The sequence below is a fragment of the Temnothorax nylanderi genome, unplaced genomic scaffold (genome assembly GCF_030848795.1).
Source record: "Temnothorax nylanderi isolate EJ_2023f unplaced genomic scaffold, tnyl_v1.0 TNYL_tig0098_pilon, whole genome shotgun sequence".
NCBI classification, from domain to species: domain Eukaryota; kingdom Metazoa; phylum Arthropoda; class Insecta; order Hymenoptera; family Formicidae; genus Temnothorax; species Temnothorax nylanderi.
This window is the reverse complement of record NW_027249160.1, coordinates 96,331-109,372: the sequence shown is the minus strand read 5'-3', so window position 1 is coordinate 109,372 and position 13,042 is coordinate 96,331. Positions and strand designations below refer to the sequence as shown.

General features: G+C 38.5%; 2 protein-coding genes and 2 long non-coding RNA genes across 4 annotated transcripts; 2 read left to right on the top strand and 2 right to left on the bottom strand.

The window, feature by feature from the left end:
* The first annotated feature begins 2,589 nt into the window (after positions 1-2,589).
* LOC139775391 (uncharacterized) lies at positions 2,590-4,739 on the top strand. Its single transcript, XM_071711326.1, has 5 exons — positions 2,590-2,977; positions 3,315-3,488; positions 3,593-3,852; positions 3,932-4,061; positions 4,304-4,739. The coding sequence occupies exons 1-5, from the start codon at positions 2,884-2,886 to the stop codon at positions 4,465-4,467; spliced, it is 822 nt and encodes a 273-aa protein (XP_071567427.1). The 5' UTR covers positions 2,590-2,883; the 3' UTR covers positions 4,468-4,739.
* A 134-nt stretch (positions 4,740-4,873) lies between these two features.
* On the bottom strand, positions 4,874-11,622 carry LOC139775390 (putative nuclease HARBI1). The gene is made up of 5 exons (XM_071711325.1): positions 11,482-11,622; positions 10,045-10,265; positions 9,765-9,905; positions 5,611-5,878; positions 4,874-5,519 (listed from the first exon to the last, which is right to left on the bottom strand). Exons 1-5 carry the CDS (start codon positions 11,497-11,499, stop codon positions 4,995-4,997), a joined length of 1,173 nt encoding a protein of 390 aa, XP_071567426.1. The 5' UTR covers positions 11,500-11,622; the 3' UTR covers positions 4,874-4,994.
* LOC139775392 (uncharacterized) lies at positions 6,485-9,757 on the bottom strand. Its single transcript, XR_011718820.1, has 2 exons — positions 8,880-9,757; positions 6,485-7,634 (listed from the first exon to the last, which is right to left on the bottom strand). It is a non-coding gene; the product is annotated as an uncharacterized lncRNA (long non-coding RNA).
* LOC139775393 (uncharacterized) lies at positions 7,891-8,540 on the top strand. Its single transcript, XR_011718821.1, has 2 exons — positions 7,891-8,209; positions 8,379-8,540. It is a non-coding gene; the product is annotated as an uncharacterized lncRNA (long non-coding RNA).
* Positions 11,623-13,042: the final 1,420 nt, after the last annotated feature.

Here is a 13,042-nt window from a genome sequence, read left to right as displayed (position 1 = left end):
TTGACCGAAATTTTGACACCAATAGCCTCGACAGAGTCATCTGTTTTTAGGATGTTATCTAAATTGATTGGAGTGAAGTTTATACTGTTGCGGATGAGTAGTGCTATACCTTGGCGGCCTGTGTCGCGATCCTGTCGAATTATTTTGAAACCTGGAATGGAGAAGGAATGTAAGGGGTTTAGGAGGGTTTCCGCTAGAAAAATTATGTCATGGGATTCTGACATTTTTTCGATGTCGGGTTTCCTGAGAGAGGCGCCCCTGCAGTTCCAATAAATAATGTTAAAACTGGGGGAGGAAGCCAATCTGGAGGTGTTAGAAGGCATTTAAAGGCCGTAGACACCTTGGATAATGGTGCAAAATTGAAGCACCATTTTATAAATTTGGGAGTCATGAACTGCAGGGAAAAATTCTGGGAGATTGCGAACAAAATCGATGATGACTTTAAAAAGGCTACGTAGGGACTCAAAAGAGAAGGGAGGATTAGGATTGTGAAAAGAATTATTGCCTCTGTCGTTGGATGGTACGTTGCCATAATTGAATACAGGAGATTGAGAGTTGAAGGTCTGTTCTCTGCCGTGTGGATAGTATAGACAGTCATTGTGTGCCTCTTTGAGGTTGTGTTGATTAATATTCTGATTGTTTTCCTGAGAAGAATTTCTCGCATATCCGCGTTGAGTGAAAGAAGGATTAGAATTGCCTTGGCTGCGGGAGGAGCCGTTTTTTAAGATACCTGAGTACGACTGCGGAGACGAAGAGGGAGAACTATTAAGCGAGGGCATTGCGTTAAAGTTGAATCGGGTATTTTTTGGGGAGTCTGAAGAGCTCGTAGAACCTGGGAGAGAAGGATAGGAGTCCGAGGAACTGAAGTAGGGGGGGGGGAGAGTAGATTGAGGATTGGCAGTTTTCAACCTTGTTGCGGGCTTCCAAATAGGGGATGTTTTGTTCGGCCGCTATTTGGACGATTTTTTTTTGTTTAATAAAAACGGGACAGGTGGATGCTGTGGGAAGGTGATCGCCCTTACAATTTATACATATCGGGGGTAAGTTAATTCTTGGACAGTCATCTTTGTTAGCGTGTGATTCCGATGTGCATTTGCCGCATTTTGCCTTGCTACGACAATTTGAGCTGATGTGGCCAAAACGAAAGCAGGAGAAGCATATTTGAATTTGGGGAATGTAGGGCTCAACTTTTAGTTTTGTTTTAAAAATAGCAATCTCCAGAGGCAGAGTTTGACCTTCGAATTTAATTAGAATTGTTTTGGATGGTTCAAACACAGACTCCCCATTTCTCTTAACCCGACGGTTGAGACGTTGGATGGAGATAATTTTTACAGAGGATTCAATTTCTTGCGTGATTTCGTTATCGGAGAGGCACAATGGGATACCCTTGACAATAGCAATACGCATGATTTTGAACGAGGGTATAAAAGCTATTAAGTTATGTTTTTTAAGCGAAGGGTGGCCGATAACGCGATTAGCCGCCTGGTACGTTTCGAATTTGGCTCGAACTTTGTTATTTCCAATTGTACGTATTTCTTGAATGCTCTCGTCGAATCCGTTGATGATTTTGGAGATTAGAAGCGAATCAGGGGTGACGTTGGATTCCGCGTACTGGAAATGAACGAGATAAGGCGGAAAATCAGTGGCCGAATAGCGATTAGCCTCCCTGCGATGTTTCTTACTAGAAGAAACAGAGGCAGGGGATGGCATTCCTTTCTCGGCAGTAGCCAAATCGCTCTCGGATGCGCGCTTGACCCCCCTTCTCGTCTCGACGGCAGGATCGTAACCCATATCCGAGTCCTGGGGAGGGCCATCGTTACTAAAATCTATAGGGACTATCGCGGATGACTTTATTGTATTGCTGACCGTATCTTTAGGTTTCGAGGAGCTAACATCGTTGTTTTCGGCGATATATGATCCCTCACGTACGGCGGCGGAAGCGGCTACCGCGCCGTCAATTTTTTCGAGAACGTTCATGTTCGGAATATAGGGAACAGTTTAATCTTTGCCGGGACGAGGGGGAAGGGGCGGGGACCCGCCCGTCCCCTTGATCGTCCCGGAATTATGATGCTTCCTATTTTTGTTTTTTCCCCCCATGGTATTTTCTAGACTGTCCGACGAATCGCTAGCCGATCCGTCGCTATGGTCTCGTTCCCTCGACGAAGAGCGAGATCGATCTAAAGGGGAAATGATGGGGCTCGCGGGCAAGCGGCTCAAAATTGCTGTGCGACTGGCTAAATTATTAGCGAAATTATCAAACTCACTCAGAGAGGCCGATGTCCTTTGTTGAGGGAGCAACGTTTCACCGGGATCGAGAATGCGGGAGGCCGAAGCCGTCTGCATCTCCCCGTGTGCGTGCGCGATTCTAAGTTGTTTTTGCCGAGATATCACAACGAACCGGAAAAGAAAGAATAACTCTCGAAAATCCCGATAAACCGGACAGAAAATATCAAACACTGACTAAAAGAAACACTCGCGGCGCGAGAAAGACCAACCGGCACGATTATGCACGGATACTATGACGGGGAGTCGCGGGAGAGAGAAACAGGACGTCCGCTCGCTACCACGGCTCAGGCGCGAATCTTTCAAACTCGACGTTTGACAAATCTTCGGTTTGCGCCACACGACGTGATTTCTCCGCCATTTCGTCAAAACGTTGCGACGTGATGCGATGCGAGCGCGAGATGCGACGTAAATCCTGACTCGTTCCACATAACGACCGCGGTCGCTGTAGTCGCGTTTGAAACGTCATAACTGACGTCATTAACGGCGACCGCTCTGAGCCCACTTCGCCCGCAGTTTGTACATGGGTCATTGTGGTCGTTCCGGTGTTTTGGCGCGCTTTTTGTAATTTCTTCGGGGGAATCAACCAGCATCACCGAGATGGCTACAGAGAATGTTACGTTGTACGACCTTATTAAGGACAGGTTGGTGGAAATAAACCTGTCGATAGAAGATGCCACTCGTGCTAAAAAAGGTAAGTGATATTATATTTTTTGCATATCGTAAAATTACGTAGTTTTATCTCAAAAGCAACATAATCTTAAGAGCCTGAGCGCCCTGAGCAGAATAATTGACTTATTATTTTAAGACAATGTTTTATGCTTTAAATCTTTATTTTTATTAACGCACAATACTGTCTTGTATCTCAAATCTGAAACGTGTGTACAAAGTGGCAACGTTTGTAAGACTTGTAACAGAAGACAGCGTTGTTCGTTAAAAACAAAGATTTAAAAGCATAAAACATTGTCTTAAAATTATAAATCAACCAATCTGCTCAGACCCTTACTCACCAGTGATGTCCCTTTTTTCAGACGTAGTATTTGCAACGGCATTGATGAATGCTGCTGTTAAGGAGCAGGAATCAATGAAAGTTACATCAGACAATCCGCCACCATCACCAACTGTGGCATTAGAACAAGAGAATTCTCAAGTTGTCAGTATAACAGAAAAAGAAAGTGTCAGCAACCTTGATCCTGACGATGGAGGTATGTCAAAATTCTTTTATACATCAGTTACAGCTTTAGTCTTTTATAATGACGCTTTCAATGAAACAATTAGTGACATATTGTGTATTGCATATAATTTTCAGGAAGTCTCTACAGGTGGACAACACCTTGTGTGCTGCTTTTGCTCGAGACCTACAAAGCAAATGAGAAAAAATTTACCGATGGAAAGCAATCTCAAAAGAAAATGTGGGAGGAGGTTTCTGAGATACTGAAACGTAATGGACATAATGTGACGGGACCAATGTGTGCTGCCAAACTGAGGAGTTTGAAGAAGACTTACAAAACAGTCAAAGATCACAACAATAAATCAGGCAATGATAGGAGGACTTGGCAATTTTTTGAGGTGTGGAAATAGGAAGACAGAGGACTTGTGAGCAACATTTTCTTGATTGTTCTAATACACATCATATCTTTCTTTGCAGATCATGGATGACATTTTCTCTAAAAAAGCATGGTGTTCCCCTGTGGCCCTTGCATCTTCCTCAGGCCTATCTAAAAAGCAAGATGAAGAGAGCGATCTGTCACTGGGATATGATAGTGGGTGTACAGTTGGTTAGTTCATTCTTCTATGTATAGAAGGATTTCTCTTGAACTAATTTTCATTTTTTTATCTTGTATTTCCGTGATGGTATTTATGGGTCTGTTTTCTATTGTTGAACTGGCTGCACTAGTTCAGAGTTTATCTTTTTCCTTCCAATGTGGAGTAAAAATGATAAACTCTGAACTAGTGCAGACAGTTCAGCAATAGAAAACAGACCCTATATCATTGGGTTTACAAATGCTTTTTTTTTAAGAGCCATCAGGATCCAAACTGAGTGCACGCACACTGCTTAACAAGAGATTGAAACAAAAACAAGAGTATGAAGAAGCTAAGGCAAAGCGACACAAGGAGAGGATGAACATGGACGAAAAATTCCTTCAAGTTCTCAAAGATCTGACCAATAACTCTAACCAGTAACTCAGTTAGCAATTCTTATTACTTATTCACTCATTGCATCACGAAACTGTGATAAATATGTCAATCATTAAGTTTTATTTTTAATTTAGATTGTGAGATGTATTTATTTTAGTTAATGTGTGGTCTTTGTATAAGCATTTACTGCAGGCCTACTTAAATAGATTAGGTATAAAGTTGTATTTTAGTTTTGATTGTGTGCAATGAGTCTCAGAGTTGAGTTAAAACGTAAGATATTACTTTTATAAAATACTTCCTTTTTTATTTCAGATGTAAGATAACATTTTTGTTAATGTTACATGAATATATTTTATTTTCATGAGTATATTTTATGTTCTTTGAATAAATATTTACTTAGGCATATCAATTTGTTATGAGTGTCAAGGTTCGTGAATAAACATAATAGTACTTTCTGCTAAACATACTTTATTGTGTAATCATTCACACCATCACTATAATATACCGTCACTTAATTCGTAACGATAATTTGAATAAGTTTCTCCAGAAATAACGCTCACGTAAAAGTAGTACTAGTTTATCAAACTATCCATAATCATATATCTCTTGTGAACTCCAACATTCTGTCTTGCTTGATGCAAAATATTATCTGTTACATTATTGTCTTGTGGAGGTGAAGGTAATATAACGACAGCTATTTCATCTCCTCGTATTGTGCAAATATTGTGAATTACACAACATGCTACAATATATTCTGCCATCAAGTCTACTCTTGACATTGGTAAGCAGTGCAATAAACTTCGCATACGTCCTTTTAACAAACCAATACATCTCTCTACTGCTACTCTGGCTGCTGAGTGTCTATAGTTATAATTGTTCTGTCTCGCAGTTAAATGGCCATTGTCTCGGAAGGGGGTAAGCAGGTGTTGATGCAGTTCATATGCAGCATCACCCAAAATATGGCTGTCTGCAGGGAACTTCTCTTCGTCGTTTAAGAAGGTTGCCACTTCCGATTGTCGGAACACCCGTTGATCGTGGACAGAACCAGGATATCCAGTGAAGCAATGTGTGATTAAAGTCCTATGGTCACAAACCAACTGCAAATAGATGTACATATAGATGTAAGTAAACCATTACAACATAGTTCTCAGTGTTTACAGTAAACGTATTAGGATAAATGTTATCTACCTGCAATTGAATGGAATGAAATCCTTTGCGATTAACGTAATCTGCAGGATTCTCCGTGGGAGCATCAATACGAATGTGGGTGCCATCGATGGCCCCGATGGTTCTTGGAAACCCACTAGCTTCTTCAAATCCTCGCATTACAGTGATAGCGCGATCACCACTGGGCCACTGAATAAATCTTGCAGCCGTTGTAAACACAGCATGGGTGACTCTCCGCACAGCTCTCAGAGCAGTAGCTCTCCCCACATTAAATCGATCACAGACTGATCTGTAACAAGATGATACAGTTAATCAAATATGTTGTATATTTCAACATGGACTTCCCAGTAAACAATTTGTCAGCAAATTGTAACCAATTTGACACCAAATACGCGCAAAACTTGTCGACAAATTCGGTGCGATCTGTGTCTGCAATACGCTTGTGTTTTGCTAGCAAAGCTTGTGTACATGACTTGACACCAAATTGACGCAAAATATCGAGCAAAACAGGACAGCAAAAGTTCAACGGCAAATTTGCGCCATATTGTGAACAAGGCTTGCCAACAAAAGCTCGACAGCAAATTTGTGCCAAATTGCGAGCAAACCTTGACAAAAGAACTTGACGCCAAATTGACACCAAATACCGAGCAAAGCTTGCCAGCAATCTAACAGCAAATTGTTGACAAATTGCTATCAAAGTTTGTTGACAAAACCCGACGCCAAATTGATATCAAATATCAAACAAGATTTGAGAACAATACTTAACAGAAAATTGGCACCAAATACAGAGCAAATCTTGATGACACAGCTTGACGCCAAATTGCAGCAAGCCTTGTTACGTAGCCATTAATAAATACTAAAATATATTTTTTTAGGGAAAATTAAAAGCGTTAAATTATAAAAAGCATATAATTTTTTATTGATTTACAATAAATTATTTATACATATGTTAAAAGAAATCTTTATATTTATAAAACATTATAAGACATTTATAAAATCTAACGGTGGCAATAAAATAATTAATTATATATTAATTACAGTAAATGTTATACAATGTGAATTTACTGACATGCAAACATTTAACTTTGTCAACAGCACATACAATATTTGTAAACACTCGAGAATCTTATATAATGCCTGGAACACATACTCCGTGCGCAGATAATGCATTGGCCGGTATAAGAAGGATTTATAGAATCTTACTGAAAACACGAGTATAATTTCTATGAAAATGCATCTAAAACAATATTCTTATAAGCCTAATACTACTAACTTTCCTTTCTTTAATCATACAATAATAACTACCGTGCATATTTAAACAACTAGTTCAAACTTGAAACACGATTTATTATTTGCAAGAATGCAAAATTGAAATAAACAAATGTTCACAATGTGCATAGTTCGTCGATTACGATGGAATAATGCAGTACTGTTGTCAGAAAGAAATAACAAAAGAATAATATACATCATTTAGGTGCAAGCAACCGAAGTGAATTTTGTAGTGTTTGATGTAATAGAAATTAATATACAGCAGAAAAAAACTGTTCAAACAAAACTTTTAAACCGTTCAAACAAAACTTTTAAACTATTCAAACAAAACTTTAAACTTTTACAGATAAAAAAATACACGATATTTCATCAACAGTTCCAAGATTATTTTGAGAAATATTTTAATCAAAGAAAGAATATGTAAAATTTTTAATATTGCAAGAATATGATAGTTATAAAACTAAAGCATTTCCCTTGTATTTTAAATTGTTTTAAATTGTTTCTATTTCAAACTAATATTACAATTTTGCCTTAATCAGATTCAAACGGCAAGTAGAATGAAACATTTTATTACATAATATTACATATTCTTTATACTCTTATAACTCTTCTTTAAGACTATAAGAGTATAACTCTTTATACTCTTATAACTCTTCTTTATAACTCTTGTTTTCACGAAACATTTCGAATATTTTTTATTCTCATCACTATTCTCGCAGTTTTCAGAATTATCATCGTTGTCATCTGAATGAGCCTCGTTATTGTTGCCGGTGTGTCTGTTAATGTTAAATATATCTCTATAATTATCGTTATTTTCGAAATCAAAGTGTTCAGAGTACTCAAAATGATCAGAATTATTAGAAAATTCAGAATGGTGAGGAAGTTCAGAATGATGAAAAAGTTAAGAATAATGAGAAAGTTCAGATTCTTTTTGATTATGAAGAAAATCTGGTATTACGGAACTTTGGCTTTTAACGGAAGCATGTGCTTGCTGAATATGCGACTGATCGAATTCAATTAAAGAATCTGTTGAATTGAGTTCTTCTACAACTTTAACATTCACTTTCTGCCTTTTAACTTTCTTAGAAAGCTTATGAAACGGTGTTTTTTGGCATGTTCTAAAATAAACTGCAAATAAATTTAAATGTTATGTTTACATAAAATACATAGATTTCAAAATATATACTATCTTTACTCTTTAAAAACATTTATTTTTTCAGATTTTCTACTGCACAATCACTATAACAAATGGAATGTTAATGGAAAAAAATATAACTAAATTAATTAAACTAACAGTACAAAATAAACTTATAGGATGGAAGGCTGGCTGATTTTCTCGAGTTATAAAAAGGTCATCAATTTAAATTTAAAAACAAAATCTCGTTTAATTAAACAAATTTTAAATACAATTAACGTTTTACGTTTCGACTTTATATACTTAGTCTTCTTCAGAAACCTGATACATAAGAGATAATACATAAAAAATAATTAAAAAATAAAAAGAAATAAAATTGCTACAGATAAAAAGGATAGAGAACAAAGCCGCATACTTTGGACTGACTTGCCAGAAATGTAGCTAAGATCTACACTATGACATAGTATAGACCTTAGCCACAATTAATGTATATACGAGTTGTCAAAAATAGAATGAAATAAGTCAAGTAATAAAATTGTTACTATTATCTATACTGTTGTTATTATTATCAAACGATATTATTTATTATTTGACAGTGTAAAATTGTAATGCATATATTAAAATTACATTAGGGCTAGAATATAAACCAGACCCACAAGAATGAGAGCAATTCCAAGATCTCAAGACGAGAATTAACCAGATCTTACAGGGCGGAATTAAGGAGTCTGGATTACTGATTGAAATCAAAGTAAGAAAAGAAAAGAAAAAAAAGAAAAGAAAAGAGAGGGGGGCCTTTGCTTTTGTCTACGAGATCAATTCTAGGGCTAGAATATAAACCAGAGCCACAAGAATGAGAGCAATTCCAGATCTTAAGACGAGAATTAACCTTGCAGAGCCCCTTGTACTACCACGATCAATGTCGATCTTCCAATATGGCGTCCCAAATGAGAATATCGGAAGGGCCCTGCTCGCTGGACCGGACTCCTCGCCTCAATCCTCCCTCAAGCTCTCCTTTTCCTGGCGGTGAGCTCTCCTTGGGAAGTCGAATCTCGCTCGGTTGGTCTCCAGAATACGTGCCGCTTAGCTCAATCAGTTACGAAAGAAGGAAAACGTACTCGTCTCGTCCGAAGAAACGCAGCAAGAGCGGCCATGACACTGAACAAGAGCGAGAAAGGAGGTGGGGGCGCGTTGAAAGTGGCGACTCACGTGTCGCGCCATCTGAATGAAACGCCCTAAACATCGCTTGGTATTTGGCGTCAATTTGTTCTTAAGTTTTGTTACCAAAATTTGCTCAATATTTGGCATCAATTTGGCGTTAGGTTTAGTCAACAAACTTTAACAGCAATTTGGTGCCAATTTGTTATCAGGTAGTTGCTAAGCTTTGCTCGGTATTTGGCGTCAATTTGTTCTCAAGCTTTGTCACCAAAATTTGCTCAATATTTGGCATTAATTTGGTGTTAGGTTTTGTCAACTAATTTTAGCGGCAATTTGATGCCAATTTGTTATCAGGTACTACTAAGCTTTGCTCGATATTTGGTATCAATTTGGCGTCAATTGTGTACGCATGTTTTGATACGTATTTGCTAGCAGTTTGTCGACAACATTTGATAAAACAAATTTTGATGCAAATTTGTACCATTTCTGAAACCAAAATTTGTAGCAAGTATTTGGCATTATTTGTTCGAACAGATTTGGCTATCTGGGTTACTATGAACAGAAAGTTCATAAATGAATTTTATTCCATCAGCCTGAACTTGTGCCAGATCATTACCTGTATGAATCCATAGTAGCCATTTTCCAAAGAGCTATCATTAACTGTTGGTGAGCAGGAATTGCAGGGCAGCCTTTCACTTTCCTAATTAAATCCTGATGAATGGTTTCAAGGAGGAATTCAAATGTAGCCCTTGACATTCTATAAATAACGAGAAACTATCAATATCATGTCATGACATAGTCAAAACTATGTCAATATCAATAGTTCGTATTTTCAAGTCATATATGCAATATGCAATTGCAAATAAAATGCAACACTAGTAAATGATTATACTAACCTAAAATGGCTTTTAAATTCATAATCCATGTAACGCCCAACAACGTCGGCGTAATCTGGTATGCGCGGGCGAAGTTTCAGTTTTCCTCTCTCCCGCAAGGCTACTTCCCAATCTTCATCGGAACTTGATGAGCTTTCAGACACATTTCTTCGACGCACCAGCAACATATTAATCACAACGGCAACGGCATCCATGTTTGTTGTCGTCCACACTCCGTTCCACTACAGTTTGAGTCCGCGACGTTTGCAAGTTAGTGGAACAGGAAATTTTGCGGTCGCGGTCGTGGGCGTTGCGAGCGTTAAGCGGAACGCACCCTCAGGGTGAAGTCCCATGGAGCCAGCGTATGGCGTACCGGCGTATGGCGTACAGAAGCTTAGCTAATCACAGGCTTTACGCTCGTTTTCGTTACGCCAGCACAAACATCGGCTGTCCCATGGAGCGTATTTAAGCAGCGTAATGATTAATAAGCCAATCACAGTGTTGTTTTACACAGCTTATTTTCAAAATGGATGCTCAAGGGGTCTTGTGATTGGCTTATTGATCATTACGCCGGCGTAAATACGCCCCATGGGACAGCCGATGAAATTTTCAGCGCAATTTTTAACACATACATTGAGGGTGCCATTACATGGAGTGCGAAAACGCGGAAACGCGGAAAGAAAGTAACTAGATTCCGCGTTTCCGTCGCTTCTTTCTATCCCATTTGAGCGGAACAGCGGAATTTATGCGTGTTTCGTGTGGGTGTGCCAAGAAGTGCTAAACAAGTATATAAAGAAATGTAAAACGTTTATAATGAACGGTCCAGTAAGTATTTGAGTATTGAGTATTAAGTATATTATAGTATTTGTACAGTACAGAGAAAAAGAACGAACATTTGACGCGCTTGTTCCGCAAGTTTATTTCTCCTTATATTACATGGAGCACAATTTGCGCGGAAAAGCGGAACAATATGGTGATAACTAGACATTTATATTCCTTTATTAAATGTGTGTTGACTTAATTCATTGCAATTTGTATTAGTATGCTTATCTTTTCAGTTTATTTATTAAATACAAGCATTTTAATCAATAAATACCGCTAAACATTCTTATTTTATAATTCCTTATTCCGCTTTTCCGCGCAAATTGTGCTCCATGTAATATAAGGCAACCAAATGAACGGAACGGATCGACGGAAATCTAGTAAATTTTGTCTTCCGCGCTTCCGCGTTTCCGCGTTTCCGCGCTCCATGTAATGGCACCCTCATACATGAAGCAATATTCTATATGCGTGTACGTGGGTGTGTATCATTGTAGCATAAACGCCGAAACGCTTCAAAAACCAGCGTAACATCTGTGCTGGCGTAACGAAAACAAGCGTAAAGCCTGTGATTAGCCAAGCTTCTTTACGCCATACGCCGGTACGCCGTACGCTGGCTCCATGGGACTTCACCCTTACGCGGAAAATACATGCCATGTGACTTCAGCCTAATGCAGCAAACCGAAACCACGAAAAGGTGTAGGCGCGTGAGTCTCACAGTGAACACGAAAGAATTGCCAATTCGATCCGTATCGTTCCACGTTGGAATGCCGACTCGACTCCGATCATATCGTTTGCCGGCCCGAACGTTGTTTACGACGACGGATCGGGCCGGCTCGGCCTCGATCGTCACGTATGGGGACGGCGAGATGACAAGCTCAGCGCAGAGGGTAGCACCAAAAATGGAGACTTGTCATAATGTTTACGTTTAAGGGGATGCTGGAGCCGCAGGCGAACTCGATCAGCGTCGATAAAGAAGTGCTCACCGACTATATCTGTCCTTGTATAAACAAGGATATAGACAAGGATAGCACCTAACCTTGCATCTTCCACTGGTCTAAGTAATATCTTTTTTTTTAGGCTTCAAATCTTACTTCTAATTGCACGATATTATTCCTGACAGTTTTTTGTAGAGGGCTGCATCACTATTTTCTATAGAAAAACTGCAGAATTTTTGTATAAAGCAAATATTGTCGTCAGGTGAAGACAATATTTATAAAAATAAAATTTTTTTTTAGTTTATCAGAAAAAATCATGTACAGCCCTCTACATTTTTGTGCGTACTTTAATCGTGTAAAAGGATTTTCCATTCTGTTCAGCCAATTCAAAGATATTGCTTAGACCGATTATGCCTTGTCGCTGTCACTCCAGGATCCCCTTAAGGGGATCCTAAAGCCGTGATCCTAGCCGGTTTTTTTCGGTTTTTTTCTTAGCACTATTCTTTTAATTGGCTTTATAGAAATGCAAAATTCTTGTCTAGAATTAAAGTACGCATCAAAATCTAGGTCATGGTGGTCGAATTTATATATGGTGGTCGTCACGTATAACAAAAAATATTAATTTTTTTTCGTTTTCGATATAAATTCGACCACCATGACCTAGAATTTGATGCGTACTTTAATTCTAGACAAGAATTTTGCATTTCTATAAAGCCAATTAAAAGAATAGTGCTAAGAAAAAAACCGGCTAGGATCACGGCTTTAGGATCACCTTAAGGGTCGACAGGAGTAACACTACCGACCTCTGTCGGGTTGCTTAGCTGCGAGTCCGTATTTTATTTATTATAAATTTTTTAAGAGCCAAAATGGAAAATCCGGCTATGTACCGGGTTGCGGCTGATCTTACTGATTAAAACGAGCATAAGTTTAATGAGATTCGTTAATTAATTTGGCTAAAATTTGGGAAAAATTGTTTCTAAGCAACTTTTCAGGCTTGCAAAGCTGCTTAGAAACGGTTTTTCCCAAATTTTAGCCAAATTAATTAACGGATCTCATTAAACTTATGCTTGTTTTAATCAGTAAGATCAGCCGCAACCCGGTACATAGCCGGATTTTCCATTTTGGCTCTTAAAAAATTTATAATAAATAAAATACGGACTCGCAGCTAAGCAACCCGACAGAGGTCGGTAGTGTTATTCCTGTCGACCCTTAATGAGTAGAGAGTAGAGAGGTTTGGAGAATTTTTTAACATGCCGGGGGAA

Coding starts and splice junctions, on each gene's coding strand:
- LOC139775391 (XM_071711326.1), top strand. CDS start 2,884: ATGGCTACAGAGAATGTTACGTTGTACGACCTTATTAAGGACAGGTTG. Junction 2,978..3,314: donor TGCCACTCGTGCTAAAAAAG/GTAAGTGATATT, acceptor CCCTTTTTTCAG/ACGTAGTATTTGCAACGGCA. Junction 4,062..4,303: donor TGATAGTGGGTGTACAGTTG/GTTAGTTCATTC, acceptor TTTTTTTTTAAG/AGCCATCAGGATCCAAACTG.
- LOC139775390 (XM_071711325.1), bottom strand. Junction 9,906..10,044: donor GAATTTAAAAGCCATTTTAG/GTTAGTATAATC, acceptor CGTTATTTATAG/AATGTCAAGGGCTACATTTG. Junction 5,879..9,764: donor GCTACTATGGATTCATACAG/GTAATGATCTGG, acceptor ATCTTGTTACAG/ATCAGTCTGTGATCGATTTA.